General features: G+C 44.4%; 1 protein-coding gene across 6 annotated transcripts in view; it reads left to right on the forward strand.

The window, feature by feature from the left end:
- Positions 1-20,418, forward strand: part of LOC106613172 (phosphatidylinositol 4,5-bisphosphate 3-kinase catalytic subunit beta isoform) — a 74,424-nt gene that overhangs the window by 39,347 nt on the left and 14,659 nt on the right. For all 6 annotated transcript variants that reach the window (XM_045724730.2, XM_045724733.2, XM_045724731.2 and 3 more), the window contains 3 exons: positions 3,378-3,564; positions 8,114-8,342; positions 11,099-11,337. In XM_045724730.2, the coding sequence (XP_045580686.1) occupies positions 3,412-3,564; positions 8,114-8,342; positions 11,099-11,337 (621 nt within the window). In that variant the 5' untranslated portion in view covers positions 3,378-3,411. The remainder of the gene's footprint in view (positions 1-3,377; positions 3,565-8,113; positions 8,343-11,098; positions 11,338-20,418) is intronic.

Here is a 20,418-nt window from a genome sequence, read left to right on the forward strand (position 1 = left end):
ACGCAATGCCTAGGTTTACCTCCAATGTACTCTCTTCCTACCATACCTTTGTCTGTACATTATGCCTTGAATCTATGTTATCGTGCCCAGAAACCTGCTCCGTTTACTCTGTTCCGAACGTGCTAGACGGCCAGTTCTTATAGCCTTTAGCCGTACCCTTATCCTACTCCTCTGATCCTCTCTGGTGATATAGAAGTTAATCCAGGACCTGCAGTGCCTAGCTCCACTCCTACTCCCCAGGTGCTCTCATTTGTTGACTTCTGTAACCGTAAAAGCCTTGGTTTCATGCATGTTAACATTAGAAGCCTGCTTTAGCACATTCTGCCAACCCGGATGTCTTAGTCATGTCTGAATCCTGGCTTAGGAAAACCACCAAAAACCCTGACATTTCCATGCCTAACTAACATTTTCCGGACAAGGTTGAACTGCCAAGGGGGCGGCGTTGCAATCTACTGCAGAGAGGGCCTGCAAAGTTCTATCTTACTATCCAGGTCTGTACCAAAACAATTTGAGCTTCTACTTGTAAAAATGCACCTTTCCAGAAACAAGTCTCTCACCGTTGCCGCTTGCTATAGACCACCCTCTGCCCCAGCTGTGCCCTGGACACCATATGTGAATTAATTGCCCCCCCCCCCCCCCCCCCCATCTATCTTCTGAGCTCGTGCTGCTAGGTGACCTAAACTGGGACATGCTTAACACCCCGGCCATCCGACAATCTGAGCTTGATGCCATCAATCTCACACAAATGATCAATGAACCTACCAGGTACAACCCCAAATCCGTAAACACGGGCACCCTCATAGATATCATCCTAACTATCTCGCCCTCCAAATACACCTCTGCTGTTTTCAACCAAGATCTCAGCGATCATGTGGATATGTGAGGTTCTAGTCCCCCCCCAGGCCTGTCCTCTGTTCTCACACCAGCCCCTCCCCTCTCCCCTCTACCCCCAGGCCTGTCTTCTGTTCTCACACCAGCCCCTCCCCTCTCGCCCCAGGGCTGTCCTCTGTTCTCACACCAGCTCCCTCTCCCTGTGAAACCTGACCCAGAATCAGACCTCTGGCTGGCTTCCATCATGCACCTGGTAACCCTGCTCACCTGAAGTGTGTGTGTGTGTGTGTGGCAGGAGCAGACACATCCATGCCATAGTATGTCGTTGTACAGCACACCCATTGCAATTGCTGCCAGTCTACTGATGTCCAGTGTGTGTTTCCTCATGTTAGTTGTGACTGCGTCAGACAGTCGCACTGTGGTGTCACGTTTCCTTTCATGTGTGTAACTGGGCTCCTCCATGACGTCACCCTCTGGCTTCCTGCATTGTTTGTCTGAGACAGGTGTTCAACTGCACATTTTGACGAGGTGCTTAGTAGAGTTGGGAGATATGGACAAAAATCCATGTGACACTGAATTGATGAGATAACGACAAGTAGAACAATACCTTTAAACTACTACTACTAGTGTGATGGTTGTACCACCATCCTGGTACTGTATATATAAACCACAGTAAAATCACGTTTTTGACTGGTACTGTATATATAAACCACAGTAAAATCACGTTTTTGACTGGTACTGTATATATAAACCACAGTAAAATCACGTTTTTGACTGGTACTGTATATATAAACCACAGTAAAATCACGTTTTTGACTGGTACTGTATATATAAACCACAGTAAAATCACGTTTTTGACTGGTACTGTATATATAAACCACAGTAAAATCACGTTTTTGACTGGTACTGTATATATAAACCACAGTAAAATCACGTTTTTGACTGGTACTGTATATATAAACCACAGTAAAATCACGTTTTTGACTGGTACTGTATATATAAACCACAGTAAAATCACGTTTTTGACTGGTACTGTATATATAAACCACAGTAAAATCACGTTTTTGACTGGTACTGTATATATAAACCACAGTAAAATCACGTTTTTGACTGGTACTGTATATATAAACCACAGTAAAATCACATTTTTGACTGGTACTGTATATATAAACCACAGTAAAATCACGTTTTTGACTGGTACTGTATATATAAACCACAGTAAAATCACGTTTTTGACTGGTACTGTATATATATACCACAGTAAAATCACGTTTTTGACTGGTACTGTATATATAAACTACTACTACTAGTGTGATGGTTGTACCACCATCAATTGTCCTATTAACAAGCCCCCATATTAGCAAACTTATTTCATTTCAAACTACACATTTCTCTAGTATAGGCTACTTATCATAATGAACGACATCAGCAAAATGCCTGTGATAAGTGATCGATATGGTCGCTGTTGATCATTTTTGGTTTATCGTCCCAGCTCCAGTGCTTAGTTCCATAACTTACCAATGGGTCGGTGTGTGTGTGTTTACTTAGCCCTGTCTTGGTGGCTCAGTAAATGTCCTCTGAAAGAATGGCCTAGTTCAGAGTGTTGAATGGCAGTCAAAGAACAGTTGTATCTGCATAGCTGATCATATTAAGTGGCCAAGATGGTGGCTCCAAATGGGCATGATCCTGTACTCGCTGCAGAGCCCAAATGGACCCAAGCACTTAACACCATTACAGACAATGGGGCTGCTGCTTGATTTACTGGCCAAGTGTTATTGAGCCAAAATGTAGATTGAACTGTGGTCTGCTGGAGCACTTAAACACAAGCTCTTTAGGAATAGGTCATTACAGAAAGGCAACTGCGAGTGTGGATGGTCTATTGTGGTGAAACACTGAGCCAGAATGGAAACTGGGAAGCATGTGGTTCTTTACCAAAGCTGCTGAAGCACTTACTGGTGTGTGTGTGTGTGTGTGTGTGTGTGTGTGTGTGTGTGTGTGTGTGTGTGTTGGTGGTACTTGAACCACCCCCTAAAACCAGAAACATCACATCCGTTACATTTTAGAAGGGAATTTTGAAAACCTGGCAACTCTCGTCCCACACTAACATCCATCATTGCACACTCACAGGAGGATTTGAGAAATGGCAGCTAAATTTACCTTGACTCCCCGTTTACTTGATAATTGCCTTGGCAACGGCCTCAGGTCCAGGCGAGGGGGGGAACCAGAGCATGTTGTCATGGGTGAGGAGAAAGGTTGGTGACCTTTTGTTCCTGTGTTTGCTTAGTGGGCATTCCTCTGAGGGCTGGCGCTCACCCAACCATGGCCAGTCTGTTAGTGTTATATAGGGCTCCCCCTGGGGGTGAAGATGGAGTATTACAGTCTCCTCAGCCAGACATCATCCAACCTTTAGTCATTAGTAATGGGCATCAGATGATGCCTGCATCTAAATAGGACAATAGGAATTGGAAGAAGTCTGAGTTGTGCACCGTGTGGTTCTTCAGCAGTTCATGGTTACTCCCCCTAACAGTCCTCTTTCCTCATCCCAGGTCCTTATGGTGGAGCTGGGTGTTGGTCCCTGCGATGCCTCCCGCCATGACAAACCTCATGGACTTGTGGGCAGCCCACTCCCAGCTGTCTGGAGAGGACCTGGTCACTGTGGACTTCCTGCTACCCACCGGCATCTACATTCAGATGGATGTCCCCAGAGAGGCCACCATACAACACATCAAACTGGTAGGAGAGAGGGGGACAGGGGGTAGGAGAGAGTAGGTATGTGTTTTGGGGGAGTAGGTATGTGTTTTGGGGGAGTAGGTATGTGTTTTGGGGGAGTAGGTATGTGTTTTGGGGGAGTAGGTATGTGTTTTGGGGGAGTAGGTATGTGTTTGTCGTGTGTGTCAGTGGAATTTTGGTTGGTGGTGTGTGTGAAGTTGAATTTTATGATGCTTGTAGGTATTTTTGCTGGGCTGTCTGTAGTTAACAGGTGTCTATATCCTAAGGTTGAATCATTTCAGACAGCAGTCAAATCGGTGCAGTTGCCATTTAGAGCAGCATTGGAAAGTATAGCCTAGAAAAGGCCTACTGTGCATCAAGATGTTTTTCTCATGAGAATTCAGTACAATTCTAATGCGATGGATTTCTATCCACATTGCCTACCCAGCTCTACAGAATCTTCAACCTTAGACTGTTTTCTCTCTTCTATTAGAATCAACCCACAAGCAACACATTAGTTTACAACATTCATTAGTTTAACGCAGATTGGTGAGGATTGTTTTAATGAATGTGCTGCCTGGCTGAAGTTCTGGTTCTGAGCCATTGTATAAAGGCCATCATAACAACTAAAACAAGCTGTAGACTGCTGTAGACTGCCGTCTCCTCTCCAGTCCAGACAGACGCTGTCTAATGGGTGTTATTTCACAGCTGGCGGCTGGCGCGGTTTGTTTGTCTCTGAGCTGCACTCACTGCATGCAAATAATGCTATGACATCAGGCGTGACCCGGCTAGTGGGTAGAGGTGGGGTGAGATGGAGGCCAAAGGTCAGCAATGTAACAATGCACTGTAGTCTTTACCGTCATTTAAGGTGTCATATTTTGGTCACAATGATTTTTTTTTTTTAAATGATTTTAGTTTAAAGTGTAAATACTTTGGAGGATTTTTTTTTTTTTTTAACCCTTTGGTGAGATCCCTCTCCCTGCTGGCCCCTCTCCCTGCTGGCCCCTCTCCCTGCTGGCCCCTCTCCCTGCTGGCCCCTCTCCCTGCTGGCCCCTCTCCCTGCTGGCCCCTCTCCCAGCTGGCGTTTTCTCCAGTCAGACGCGCACAGAGAGACCCACACGCGCGCACAGAGAGACCCACACGCGCGCACAGAGACGCAGCATGTTTTCTTCAGCTAGGCTTAGTTGAATAGCACCTGGAGTTGTTGAAACGTTTGTTCTGTGAGGGAACAATGTGTGTAATGTCTGTTTCTCTGGATCATCCCTGGCTCCAGTGTTCTGTTTCTCTGGATCATCCCTGGCTCCAGTGTTCTGTTTCTCTGGATCACCCCTGGCTCCAGTGTTCTGTTTCTCTGGATCACCCCTGGCTCCAGTGTTCTGTTTCTCTGGATCACCCCTGGCTCCAGTGTTCTGTTTCTCTGGATCACCCCTGGCTCCAGTGTTCTGTTTCTCTGGATCACCCCTGGCTCCAGTGTTCCTAATGAGGAGTAACCTAACACTCCAATTCACAGAAGTGTTTGTCTCTCTGCTTTTCGTATGTCCAGAAAACGTGGCTAACATCTTTTTTTGCAGTTGTGCAGACAGTTGTGCAGTCTTATCAGTTATGTCCTGGTAGGTAGGCTAGCCGTTAAGCTACAGTCTGGCTACCTGTTGTTGAGTTATGCTCAGAGAGGGCTACTGAAGGCTTGTTCGGTGGAAATCTATTCCCTGGAGCCAGTGAAGAGGAGATATGGAGGAAAGCTGAAAGAAATGAAAAAGCATCTGTGTGACTGCAGAATGCGAGAAGGGGAGGTGTCAAATGTCTACTGTTAACTGATGATCTGGTGCTTCTGTCCCCAACCAAGGAGGGCCTACAGCAGCACCTAGATCTTCTGCACAGATTCTGCCAGACATGGGCCCTGACAGTACATCTCAGTAAGACAAAAATAATGGTGTTCCAAAAAAGGTCCAATTGCCAGGACCACAAATACAAATTCCATCTTGACACCGTTGCCCTAGTTCACACAAAAAAGCGATACATACCTCGCCCTAAACATCAGCGCCACAGATAACTTCTACAAAGCTGTGAATGATCTGAGAGACAAGGCAAGAAGGGCCTTCTATGCCATCAAAAGGATCATAAAATTTGACATACCAATTAGGATCTGTCTTAAAATACTTGGATCAGTTATAGAACCCATTGCCCTTTATGGTTGTGAGGTCTGGGGTCCGCTCACCAACCAAGAATTCACAAAATGGGCCGAACACCAAATTGAGACTGCATGCAGAATTCTGCTAAAATATCCTCCGTGTACAACATAAAACACCAAATAAAGCATGCAGAGCAGAATTAGGCAGATACCCACTAATTATCAACATCCAGAAAAGAGCTGTTTAAATTCTACTACCATCTAAAAGGAAGTGATTCCCAAACCTTCCATAACAAAGCCATCACCTACAGAGAGATGATCCTGGAGAAGAGTCCCCTAAGCAAGCTGGTCCTGGGGCTCTGTTCACAAACACACCCCACAGAGCCCCAGGACAGCAACACAATTAGACTTCACCAAATCATGAGAAAACAAAAAGATAATTATTTCCAATGTGTAAAGTTATTAACAAAAAACAGAGTAAACTGGAATGCTATTTGGCCCTAAACAGAGAGTATGCAGTGGCAGAATACCTAACCACTGTAACTGACCCAAAATTTAAGGAAAGCTTTGACTATGTACAGACTCAGTGAGCATTGCCTTGTTATTGAGAAAGGATGCCATAGGCAGACCTGGCAGGCTATGTGCACACTGCCCACAAAATGAGGTGGAAACTGAGCTGCACTTCCTAACCTCCTGCCAAATGTATAGCCATATTAGAGACACATATTTCCCTCAGATTACACAGACCCACAAAGAATTTGAAAACAAACCTGATTTTGATAAACTTCCATATCTACTGGGTGAAATACCGCCGTGTGTCATCACAGCAGCAAGATTTGTGACCTGTTGCCACAAGAAAAGGGCAACCAGTGAAGAACAAACACCATTGTAAATACAACCCATATTTATGTTTATTTATTTTCCCTTTTGTACTTTAGCTATTTGCACATCGTTACAACACTTTATATAGACATAATATAACATTTGAAATGTCTTTTCTTTTGGAACTTTTGAGTAATGTTTACTGTTAATTTTGTTTTTCACCTTAGTTTATTATCTTTTTCACTTGCTTTGGCAATGTAGACATATGTTTCCCATGCCAATAAAGCCAATTCGGGGAGGGGGAGATTAATTTCCCCCAACTAAAGATGTTAAGGAGCAGAGTCGTCCCCAGGCAAAAGGCCTGCCAGCCACCTAACATTAAACCCCACCCAGACACTGTTTTCTAGACAACACAGTAGCTGGGTGGAGAATAAAAATGTCTCCCCTGCTCAGACAGGACGTGGGCATGACATTTATCAGGGGCAGACTGACACACAACCACTCAGCTGCCATTAGAATACCTAATCTTTCACTTTTATTCCAATGTAAGGAAATGTGGCCTAATATTCGTCCTCGACTAGCCAACAGCACAGGAATCGTTGTGACTTGTACTCAATAAGTGTTGTTTTAGGGAAAAAATACATTGTTACCTTGCGTATCCATCCAATGTGTATGAAATAAAAAATAAACTGAATGGAAGACAAAAATATTGAAAAGATGCTGTTGAACGAAATGGTGAAGTTTTAATAAAATGTCTCTTAAGGAGGCTGTTATTCTGCTTCAAGGTGCTGACTTCTAAGAGGGAGTGTCGTTTCAGGTAACAGTAGTGATCATGTGATCTCTGGATGGCTACGAATAGCATGGTGGTTAAATGTGACAGATAATTAGATCTCACACAATGGATAATAACAACAGATTTGTTAGGTAACAGCAATTATTTGTCATGTGAACGTAGTACAGCCAAATAGTAAACAGTAATTCAATCTAGGATGTGGTAAAAGCTGAAAACCGAGAGTGTTTTTGTTTTAGCCTCTCGGTCTATACTTTGCGGGGACTTGGTCTGATGTTATGATCAGTAAGTTGGTTATGACAGACGAATGTTGTGGCAAGGGTTTTAACTTGTTTGTCTGAAGGGAGGTGACATGACTCCTTGACTAATACTCTGTCCTCGCGTTTATCTTCTTAGTGACCGGTTGGCTCAAACACACAACACCCTGTGACTGCGCAACGGGACATGATTCATGTCCTGATTGGTTTGTGGAAGCATGATTCATGTCCTGATTGGTTTGTGGAAGCATGATTCATGTCCTGATTGGTTTATACAGGACCTGTGTCATGTTTTTATTCCCCTGTCATCATATGGTTGTTGTTCATCCATTGGTTGTTAACATTTCAATTATGCTGATTCTTAGAACTACTGTTGGCTTTAGACTGTATTATTGTGACGCGAGTCATGATGCTATTGGCTAATAATTGAGTTTCCACTTGTAGATCCTGTATTGTAGAGGCTGAACCTGTCTCTGTGTCGCCTGTGATCATACAGGTAGATTGTGTCAACTTGTCTTGCCATAGTTTCTGTAATAACTCTGTTATCCCCCTCTTTTTCCTCCTCCTTCCTCATAGCTCCTATGGAAGCAGGCCCAGTCATACCCCCTGTTCCCTTCTCTGGGGGAGATGGAGGGCCACATGTTTGAGTGTGTGAACCAGGCAGCGGTACACGAGGAGCTGGAGGATGAGACCAGGCGCCTCTGTGACGTCAGGCCCTTCTGGCCCATGCTCAAACTGGTCACACGTAACTGTGGCCGCGCCGAACGCCTACTCGACTCCAAGATCGGCGTGCTCATCGGAAAAGGTGACACCTTTTCTCTCTGTCTCTGTAGACCCCCACACTGATGATTGACTTACAGAGTAGGGATGCTCCCAGACAGTGATCTCACACCACCACCGGTTAATCTCCAGTATCTTTGCCTTGGCTGTCAGACGTGAGCCGTCTTTTCAGATGTTTCATGTCATCATTCCAATATCAGCTGAAGTCAGGCCCGTCGGATGCAAAACAATCCGGTTAGAATAGACAGGCTCCTGATGTCTGTTACATCGTCCGTCACTCAGTGTTATCTGTGATGGTGCTAAGGCGCTGTGCAGAGTGGTGGTAACACGCCAGACCACCACTGTAATGGTAGGGAAGATAAAGCCCCTGGGTGGAACGGTCAGTCTATTGCGTTGATACACACAAAATTAAAAATTATTGTATGCATGCACGCTTACACACTAGTGATGTGCTGTTTTACTCATTAACCGCGTTCCCCGTGGTTCTATCCAGGGCGGACGGGTTGTTTCTCTTTATTCAATCTGTAAAAACAATTGTATATCTATCTGCTATATTGACATTTTTATTTCATTATGTTAGGCTATCATGAGCCTAAGCTTTAGGGCTTAAATGCACACGTACCAAATAGCCTACACGGCCAATCGCCAAATAAGGCTTTAGGAACAGGCAGAGATGGTTAACATCAATACAGAGACAAAATATGTTCTTCTTCTTGAACTGCATTGTTGGTTAAGGGCTTGTAATTAAGCATTTCACAGTAAAGTCTACACTTGTTGTCTTCGGCGCATGTGACAAAGTTTGATTTTGGAAAAAGAACATTGTCGAAGTTTAATTCAATAAGACAAAAGCTGCCGAAAGGAGAGTTGAAAATAAAGAGATGGGAAGGCCAGAAAAGTAATGTTTAGGAACTAGTTGGTAAAGTGGTAAGAGGATGATAGCAGTGTGGCTGTGTGGTGATTGTGAGGTGTTATACAAATTTGACAGTAACTAGACAGAGACTTCAAATAGGCCTATGATGCGTCAAGGGAACAGTAACCTACTGTTCAGATGGGTTAAATGGAAAATGACATCTGGACACTGACTGTAGAATTAAGCATTTCTTGCATACACCAAATGTAGGCAACATTTTTACAGGAGTCGAGAAATGTAATTTTTCTTTCTGCATCTTGAGGGAATGCAATGCTCAGTTAGCACCTCTACAGATGATATGTCTTCTTCATAAAAGCTGATATTTCATCCACATAAAATATGCATCCAAGCCGAACTGAAATCTTGTCAGAAACACATTGGGTCGTTTTCACAGCTTTCTTTTTCTTTACAACCAGTCAAATTAATGTTATTTGGACATTTTTGCACAGAAAATATTTTTGTTGCAGCGTATTTCCTCCCCAGCCCCTAAATGTCTTTGCTCCGCCAGTGATGACAGAGAATTTTACCGACGTCAACTAGATTGAAGCATTCATGCTATCTATCTATTACATTACTCTGTAGAGCAAGGGTTTATTTAGTTCACATAGTCCGGCGGTTGCGAATGGGTTATTAGCAATTGCGGGTGTGGGTGAACAAACAGCTGACCCGTGCACTGCTATCCACACACACACACACACACACACACACACACACACACACACACACACACACACACACACACACACACACACACAGTCGTGTTGGCCTGAGGGTGTGTGGGACATAGATGGTAGGGGTCTATGGAGGTCCCCTAGGCTGCTGGCCAATCAGGCCTGTTCAGAGAGGGAATCAGCGATAGTAATTGAAGGAGACTCATCCCATGTTGATATTCTCCCTCTTGGCTCCGGCTTTTGTCAGATGTGATCTGTAAAAGGCTTTTGTCAGATGTGATCTGTAAAAGGCTTTTGTCAGTAAGCGGTACTCAAAACAGCCCTCAGGCGCTGGCTAGCCACAGACACACACACACACACACACACACACACACACACACACACACACACACACACACACACACACACACACACTGAGGGAGTTCTGGCCAGCCGCTTACACAGGCACACACAAGCTAATAATGCAGACCAGAGGCATCCTCTGAGAGCTGAGGGTCATATGAATGTTTAATGGTTTTAAATGTCAACATGTTTTTATCATCCAAAGCATTTGACGGCCCCAAAATACCGAGCTCTGTTCAACAAGTAGATATGATGAATTTAGGATCTAGATTTCATACCCAGTGACAGTTGTATTTCAGTGTAAACAGTAGGTTAGAGTTCAACACTGTTGAGATTGGATTGTCATTTGTAATCCCTCATAAACATGAATTGCTACTTGTTACCATGCCAGGTTATGTGTCAGTCAGAGGGAGTGCATTAAACATGAATGGCAATGCCTTTTAATGCAGTACCGTTAGACCCACTCATGCAGAGGTTTTACTGTTTTTTTACACACTGTAGTGCTCATGCCATTAGTGTGTGTGTGTGTGTGTGTGTGTGTGTGTGTGTGTGTGTGTGTGTGTGTGTGTGTGTGTGTGTGTGTGTGTGTGTGTGTGTGTGTGTGTGTGTGTGTGTGTGTGTGTGTGTGTGTGTGTGTGTGTGTGGCCTCTAAGAACCTCTTACACCGTGCTTATATAGCTTAATGACTGCTCACAGGTGTTCACAAACGGAACACGATCAATAAAATACATCTTTGGTATAAAATGCTGTAAAACCTCTTGTGGCCTTGTTATGCACGCCCGATCACCTGCAAAGTCGTTATGCAATGCTTATAAAGCTGTCATGAAGTACTTATGAAGCTTCGTGAACCATTCACAGGTCTCCACGAGCTGGACGCTCTGCAGGACCAGGAGGTGAAGGACTTCCGCAGTAAGATGTTCCGTATCAGCGAGGAGAAGATGCAGCAGGTACAGTTGATGACCTGGAGCGAGTGGCTGCAGGCCTGCTTCTCTCCGCAGCTGGAGCCAGGGGGAGGAGCCACACCCGTCACAGACGGTGTCAACGACAAACAGGCCGAAGCCAGCCTCAAAGTCACCATGCACTTCGACCAGTCCCAGGTACCTAACAGTACACATTGGGAGCACAATATTTCCCATCAGAAATACACACACACACACTCCGAGAGCAACATATGCCCAACAATGGGGTGGATGTCGCTGTCTTCGAGTAGTCACATTTACAATACTACACACCCTCAGCTGTTATCACTCAATCAATCGATCAATCAAATGCATTTCTAAATCCCTTTTTACATCAGCCGATGTCAAAGTGCTATACAGAAACCCAGCCTAAAACACCAAACTGCAAGCAATGCAGATGTAGAAGCATGGTGGCTAGGAAAAACTCTAGAAAGGCAGGAACCTAGGAAGAAACCTAGAGAGGAACCAGGCTCTTAGGAGTGGCTAGTCCTCTTCTGGCTGTGCCGGGTGGAAATTATAAGAGTATATGGCCATTTAAGGCCAGTTTGAACATCTTGAAGAACAAACGTTCATAGATGACCAGCAGGGTCAAATAATAATCACAGTGGTTGTAGAGGGTGCAACAGGTCAGTACCTCAGGAGTAAATGTCAGTTGGCTTTTCATAGCCGAGCATTCAGAGATTGAGACAGCAGGTGTGAGAGAGTTGAAAACAGCACGTCAAGGTAGCACGTCCGGTGAACAGGTCATGGTTCCCTAGCCGTAGGCAGAACAGTTGAAACTGGAGCAGCAGCATGACCAGGTGGACTAGGGACAGCAGGAGTCATCAGGCCAAGTAGTGCTGAGGCATGATCCTAGGGCTCCGGTCCGCCGGGGGAGAGAGAGAATTAGAGCACACTTAAATTCACTCTGGACACCAGATAAGACAAGAAAATTACACCAGATATAACAGACTAACCCTAGTCCCCCGGCACACAGACTATTGCATCATAGATACTGGAGACTGAGACAGGGGTGGGTAGGGGGACACACCACTAGAGGGATATCAACAGACCCCAAACATACAACCCTGAGACGAGGCTGAGTATAGCCCACAAAGATCTCCTCCACCGCACAAGCCCGACAGGGTGCAAAACCGGACAGGTATATCACGTCTGACTCAACCCAGTCAAGTGGGTTGAGCAGCAGTGAGGGCTCTTTGATACTGCGCGGTACTGTCTTTCCAAAGCTAGTCTGAGGACTTCCAGTTTGGTGGAGCGCCATTTCCGTTCCAATTTTCTGGAAGCTTGCTTCAGGACTTGGGTATTTTCTGTATACCAGGGAGCAAATATGTTGTGACAAATGATTTTGGTTTTTAGGCGTGCGACTGCATCTAGGATATAACGCAAGGTTAAATTAAGATTCTCAGATGGTTAACTGATTTTTGTACTCCGACGCCCTAGGGTAGGTGGAGGGAGTCTGGAAGGGCAACTAGGAGTCTTTGTGTTTCCGAGAATTTATAGCATGGCTTTTGATGATCCTTGGTTGGGGTCTGAGCAGATTATTTGTTGCGATTGTAACGTAATAAAATGGTGGTCCGATAGTCCAGTATTATGAGGAAAAACATTTAGCACCACAATATTTATTCCATGGGACAAAACTAGATCCAGGGTATGACTGTGGCAATGACTAGTTCGAGACATGTTGGTCAAAACCCACTGAGTCGATGATGGCTCCGAAAGCCTTTTTGAGTGGGTCTGTGGACTTTTCCATGTGAATATTAAAGTCACAAAAAAATATATCTGCCATGACTACAAGGTCCATTAGGAATTCAGGGAACTCTGTGAGGAACGCTGTATATGGCCCAGGAGACCTGTAAACAGTAGCTATAAAAAGTGATAAGTAGACTGCATAGATTTCATGACTAGAAGCTCAAAAGATGACAACGCAGGCATTTTTTGGGGGGTTAAATTGAAATTTGCTGTCATGTTAGCAACACCTCTGCCTTTGCGAAATGTGCGGGGGATATGGTCACTAGTGTAACCAGGAGAAGAGGCCTTATTTAACACAGTAAATTAATCGGGCTTGAGCCATTTTTCAGTCAGGCCAATCACATCAAGATTATGATCTGTGATTAGTTCATTGACTATAACTGCCTTGGAAGTGAGGGAACTAACATTTAACTAACCCTATTTTGAGATGAGATATCACAATCTCTTTCAATAATGACAGGAATGGAGGTCTTTATTCCAGTGAGATTGCTAAGGCGAACACCGCCATGTTTTGCTCAACCTAGATCGAGGCACAGCCACGGCCTCAATGAGGATAGCTGAGCTGACTACACTGACTGCTAGTGGCAGACTCTACTAAGCTGGTAGGCTGGCGAACAGGGTGCAGGCCAGGCAGCAGGCTATCTCATTGTGGAGTTAGTGCCCTGTCTATGTTCATAGATAAGGTGAGAGCACCCCTCCAGCTAGGATGGAGTCCGTCACTCCTCAGCAGGCCAGGCTTTGAGTCCCAGAAAGCGAGACAATTATCTACATATATATCTTTTGGGAGGGGCAGAAAACCGTTTTCAACCAGCGATTGAGTTGTGAGACTCTGCTGTAGAGCTCATCACTCCCCCTAACTGGGAGGGGGCCAGAGACAATTACTCGATGCCGACACATCTTTCTAGCTGATTTAAACGCTGAGGCTTTGTTGCGCTAGGTGACCTCTGACTGTTTCATCCTAACATCGTGCCGTGGATAACAATATCCCTATACTCTCTACACTCGCCAGTTTTAGCCTTAGCCAGCACCATCTTCAGATTAGCCTTAACGTCGGTAGCCCTGCCCCCTGGTAAACAGTGTATGATCGCTGGATGATTCGTTTTTAAGTCTAATACTGCGGGTAATGGAGTCGCCAATGACTAGGGTTTTCAATTTGTCAGAGTTAATGGTGGGAGGCTTTGGCAGCTCAGACCCCACGACGGGTAGAGGAAAGACCTGAGGAAGCTCGGCCTCTGACTCCGGCTCATTGCTTAATGTGCAGAACCGGTTTAAAGTTTCTGTCGGCTAAATGAGCGACACCGGTTGAGCATGCCGACAGCATTTCTTTCCAGAAGTATTGAGAAAATTGTCCGGCTTGTGAGGACTGTGCGGGGGGATTTATACTACTATCTGTACTTACTGTTTCATCCTTTCCTACACTTAAATTGCCTTTACCTAACGATTGCATCTGAAGCTGTGCTTGCCACGTGTATAAGGTGATAGTTCTCCTGTATATTATGAGTACAGCGACTGCAATTAGATGGCATAGTGTTAATGTTACTACTTACAGTGGCTTGCAAAAGTATTCACCCCCTTGGCATTTTTCCTATTTTGTTGCCTTACAACCTGGAATTTGGGGGTTGTATCATTTGATTTACACAACATGCCTACCACTTTAAAAATGCAAAATATTTTTTATTGTGAAAAAAATACAAGAAATAAGACAAGAAAAACAGAACTAGTGTGCAAGTCTCTTGGGGTATGTCTCTATAAGCTTGGCACATCTAGCCACTGGGATTTTTGCCCATTCTTCAAGGCAAAACTGCTCCAGCTCTTTCAAGTTGGATGGGTTCTGCTGGTGTACTGCAATCTTTAAGTCATGCCACAGATTCTCAATTGGATTGAGGTCTGGGCTTTGACTAGGCCATTCCGAGACATTTAAATGTTTCCCCTTAAACCACTTCAGTGTTGCTTTAGCAGTATGCTTAGGGTCATTGTCCTGCTGGAAGGTGAACCTCTGCCCCAGTCTCAAATCTCTGGAAGACTGAAACAGGTTTCCCTCAAGAATTTCCCTGTTTTTAGTGACATCCATCATTCCTTCAATTCTGACCAGTTTCCCAGTCCCCTGATGAAAAACATGGGGATGGCGTTCTCTGGGTGATGTGAGGTGTTGGGTTGCGCCAGACATGGCGTTTTCCTTGATGGTCAAAAAGCGACATTTTAGTCTCATCTTACCAGAGTACCTTCTTCCATATGTTTGGGGAGTCTCCCACATGCCTTTTGGCGAACACCAAACGTGTTTGCTTATTTTTTTTTCTTTTAAGCAATGGCTTTTTTTCTGGCCTCTCTTCCATAAAGCCCAGGTCTGTGGAGTGTATGGCTAAACTGGTCCTATGGACAGATACTCCAATCTCCGCTGTGGAGCTTTGCAGCTCCTTCAGGGTTATCTTTGGTCTCTTTGTTGCCTCTCTGATTAATGCCCTCCTTGCCTGGTCTGTGAGTTTTGGTGGGCGGCCCTCTCTTGGCAGGTTTGTTGTGGTGCCATATTCTTTCTATTTTTTTAATAATGGATTTAATGGTGCTCCGTGGGATGTTCAAAGTTTCAGAATTTTTTAAACCCAACCCTGATCTGTACTTCTCCACAACTTTATCCCTGACCTGTTTGGAGAGCTTCTTGGTCTTCATAGTGCCTCTTGCTTGCCCCTTGTTTGGTGGTGTTGCGGACTCTGAGGCCTTTCAGAACCGGTGTATGTATACTGAGATCATGTGACAGATCATGTGACACTTAGATTGATGACAGGTGGACTTTATTTAACTAATTATGTGACTTCTGAAGGTAATTGGTTGAACCAGATCTTATTTAGGGGCTTCATAGTAAAGGGGGTGAATACATGTGCACGCACCACTTTTCAGTTTTTTGTTTTTTTTTGCAATTCTTTTAAACAAGTAATTCTTTGCATTTCACTTCACCAATTTGGACTATTTTGTGTATGTCCATTACATGAAATCCAAATAAACATCCATTTCAATTACAGGTTGTAATGCAACAAAATGTAGCTTTTTCGGCTGGTGGAGGTCCTGTAGAACCATGTCCGGATATTGCGTTGGGGTGAAAAAGTTGAGCAAGGAAAAACTAAGACATTGGTAAATAAAGTAAAAACCCAGTTTGGCATATAGCCAAGTAGCAACAAACAGCACAGAGACAAGTCCAGAAGTTGACTACTGACTGGCATCAATCAGTAGTCACATTTACAATACTACCCACCCTCAGCTGTCATCAATCAGTAGGCACATTTACAATACTACACACCCTCAGCTGTCATCAATCAGTAGGCACATTTACAATACTACACACCCTCAGCTGTCATCAATCAGTAGGCACATTTACAATACTACACACCCTCAGCTGTCATCAATCAGTAGGCACATTTACAACACTACACACCCTCAGCTGTCATCAATCAGTAGTCACATTTACAATACTACACACCCTCAGCTGTCATCAATCAGTAGGCACATTTACAATACTACACACCCTCAGCTGTCATCAATCAGTAGGCACATTTACAATACTACACACCCTCAGCTGTCATCAATCAGTAGGCACATTTACAATACTACACACCCTCAGCTGTCATCAATCAGTAGGCACATTTACAACACTACACACCCTCAGCTGTCATCAATCAGTAGTCACATTTACAATACTACACACCCTCAGCTGTCATCAATCAGTAGGCACATTTACAATACTACACACCCTCAGCTGTCATCAATCAGTAGGCACATTTACAATACTACACACCCTCAGCTGTCATCAATCAGTAGGCACATTTACAACACTACACACCCTCAGCTGTCATCAATCAGTAGGCACATTTACAACACTACACACCCTCAGCTATCATCAATCAGTAGTCACATTTACAATACTACACACTAGAGGTCGACCGATTTATTTATTTATTTTTCAACGCCGATACCGATTTATTGTAGGACCAAAAAAAGCCGATTGCGATATTTTTTTTAATTTTTTTATTATTATTATTTGTAATAATGACAATTACAACAATACTGAATGAACACTTATTTTAACTTAATATAATACATAAATAAAATCAATTTAGCCTCAAATAAATAATGAAACATGTTGAATTTGGTTTAAATAATTCAAAAACAAAGTGTTGGAGAAGAAAGTAAAAGTGCAATATGTGCCATGTAAAAAAGCTAACGTTTAAGTGCCTTGCTCAGAACATGAGAACATATGAAAGCTGGTGGTTCCTTTTAACATGAGTCTTCAATATTCCCAGGTAAGAAGTTTTAGGTTGTAGTTATTATAGGAATTATAGGACTATTTCTCTCTATACGATTTGTATTTCATATACCTTTGACTATTGGATGTTCTTATAGGCACTTTAGTATTGCCAGTGTAACAGTATAGCTTCCGTCCCTCTCCTCGCTCCTACCTGGGCTCGAACCAGGAACACATCGACAACAGCCACTCTCGAAGCAGCGTTACCCATGTAGAGCAAGGGGAACACTACTCCAAGTCTCAGAGCATGTGATGTTTGAAACGCTATTAGCGTGCACCCGCTAACTAGCTAGCCATTTCACATCGGTTACACCAAGCCTATCAACTCCCAAGATTAGGCTGAAGTCATAAACAGCACAATGCATTGTGTTGAGCTGCTAGCAAAACGCACGAAAGTGCTGTTTAAATGAATGCTCACGAGCCTGCTGGTGCCTACCACCGCTCAGTCAGACTGCTCTATCAAATCATAGACTTAATTATAATAAACACACAGAAATACGAGCCTTTGGTCATTAATATGTAAATGTAAATTAATATGGTCGAATCCGGAAACTATCATCTCGAAAACAAAACGTTTTTCCTTTCAGGGAAATACGGAACCGCCCCGTATTTTATCTAACGGGTGGCATCCCTAAGTCTAAATATTCCTGTTACATTGCACAACCTTCAATGGTATGTCATAATTACGTAAAATTCTGGCAAATTAGTTTGCAACGAGCCAGGCGGCCCAAACTGTTGCATATAACCTGACTCGGCGTGCAATGAACGCAAGAGCAGTGACACAATTTCATGTTTGCAGGCAATATTAACTAAATATGCAGGTTTAAAAATATATACTAGTGTATTGATTTTAAAGAAAGGCATTGATGTTAGGTACATTGGTGCAACGACAGTGCTTTTTTTTTCTCGCAAATACGCTTGTTAAATCACCCGTTTGTCGAAGTAGGCTGTGATTCGATGAGAAATTAACAGGCACCGCATCGATTATATGCAACGCAGGGCACGTTAGATAAACTAGTAATATCATCAACCATGTGTAGTTAACTAGTGATTATGTTAAGATTGATAGTTTTTATAAGATCATTTTAATGCTAGCTAGCAACTTACCTTGGCTTCTTGCTGCCCTCCCGTAACAGGTAGTCAGCCTGCCATGCAGGCTCCTCTTGGAGTGCAATGTAAGGCGGGTGGTTAGAGCAGAAGGTTGCAAAAACGAATCCCCGAATCCCCCCTGAACAAGGCAGTTAACCCCCGTTCCTAGGCCGTCATTGAAAATAAGAATGTGTTCTTAATCTGACTTGCCTAGTTAAATAAAGGTGTAAAAAAATATATATACCGATTTGTTATGAAAACTTGAAATCGGCCCTAATTAATCGGCCATTCCGATTAATCGGTCGACCTCTACTACACACCCTCAGCTATCATCAATCAGTAGTCATCAAATACTGACAACAGTATACAGACACGGAGTATACAAAACATTAAGAACCCCTGCTCTTTCCATGAAACTAACCAGGTGAAAGCTATGATCCCTTATTGATGTCACTTGTTAAATCCACTTCAGTCAGTGTAGATGAAGAGGACGAGAAGGATTTTAAAGCCTGGAGACAATTGAGACTTGAATTGTGTATGTGTGCCATTCAGAGAGTGAATGAGCAAGACAAAATATTGAAATGCCTTTGAACGGAGTATGGTGGTAGGTGCCAGGGGCACCAGTTTGTGTCAAGAACTGTAATGCTACTGGGTTTTTCACGTTAAACAGTTTCCCCATGTGTATCAAGAATGGTCAACCACCCAAAGGACATCCAGCCAACTTGACACAATTGTGGGAAGCATTGGAGTCAACATGGGCCAGCATCGCTGTGGAACGCATTCGACATCTTGTAGAGTCCATGCCCCAACGAATTGAGGCTTTTCTGAGGGCCAAAGGTGGTGGGGGGTGCAACTCAATATTAAGACGGTGTTCCTAATGTTTGTTATACTCAGTAGGCTACAGACGAGTAAACAAACTCTCTCACACACAGATATTCTCCCCTCTTTTATCTCCTCTGTTGGCTGGCCCCTAATGGGACCGGGTCATGTGACAGTTGGCTGGCCCCTAATAGCACCTGGTCATGTGACAGTTGGCTGGCCCCTAATGGGACCGGGTCATGTGACAGTTGGCTGGCCCCTAATAGCACCTGGTCATGTGACAGTTGGCTGGCACCGGGTCATGTGACAGTTGGCTGGCCCCTAATGGCACCTGGTCATGTGACAGTTGGCTGGCCCCTAATGGGACCGGGTCATGTGACAGTTGGCTGGCCCCTAATGGCACCGGGTCATGTGACAGTTGGCTGGCCCCTAATGGGACCGGGTCATGTGACAGTTGGCTGGCCCCTAATGGGACCGGGTCATGTGACAGTTGGCTGGCCCCTAATGGGACCGGGTCATGTGACAGTTGGCTGGCCCCTAATGGGACCGGGTCATGTGACAGTTGGCTGGCCCCTAATGGGACCGGGTCATGTGACAGTTGGCTGGCCCCTAACGGGACCGGGTCATGTGACAGTTGGCTGGCCCCTAACGGGACCGGGTCATGTGACAGTTGGCTGGCCACTTATGGCACCTGGTCATGTGACTGAGCCAGACTGGCAGAGTGACGGCACTAAATGGGTCACCACCAGTCACAGTTCCATCCTCACTGAGACACCGAAGCCCCTGACACACTTATATTTTTTATATATATATATATATACATACATACACACACACACACACAAGCGCCTGACCAAAGGGCCTCTCCACTGATTGAAAACATGGAAAAAGAGGACATCTGAAGACGCTGACTCTGCATCGCTCGCTTGCCCTCTCTCTCACACTCACTCACTCACAAAACACACCTCTCACTATCAACTTCTCCACAAACTACTGTATGTTCTATCTGAAATAAGTGTGTGTAGATCCGGTGGCATTTAACCAATAAATCACTGGTAGTTATACATATGGAGTGTGCAACTCTGTTTTTATAGATTCGGTGGCATGCCAACAAATGAGCTCAGATCAACCGCCACGCTAGGGTCACCGCCACGCTAGGGTCACCGCCACGCTAGGGTCATGGCCCAAACCATTACCGTCTGTGTTCTCTCCAGGTGGACGGTGGCAGGAAGTCTGTGTTATTTAGGAGTTCACATTAGGCACAGGAAGTG

The sequence above is a fragment of the Salmo salar genome, chromosome 09 (assembly GCF_965601325.2).
Source record: "Salmo salar chromosome 09, fSalSal1, whole genome shotgun sequence".
In the NCBI taxonomy this organism is placed as follows: domain Eukaryota; kingdom Metazoa; phylum Chordata; class Actinopteri; order Salmoniformes; family Salmonidae; genus Salmo; species Salmo salar.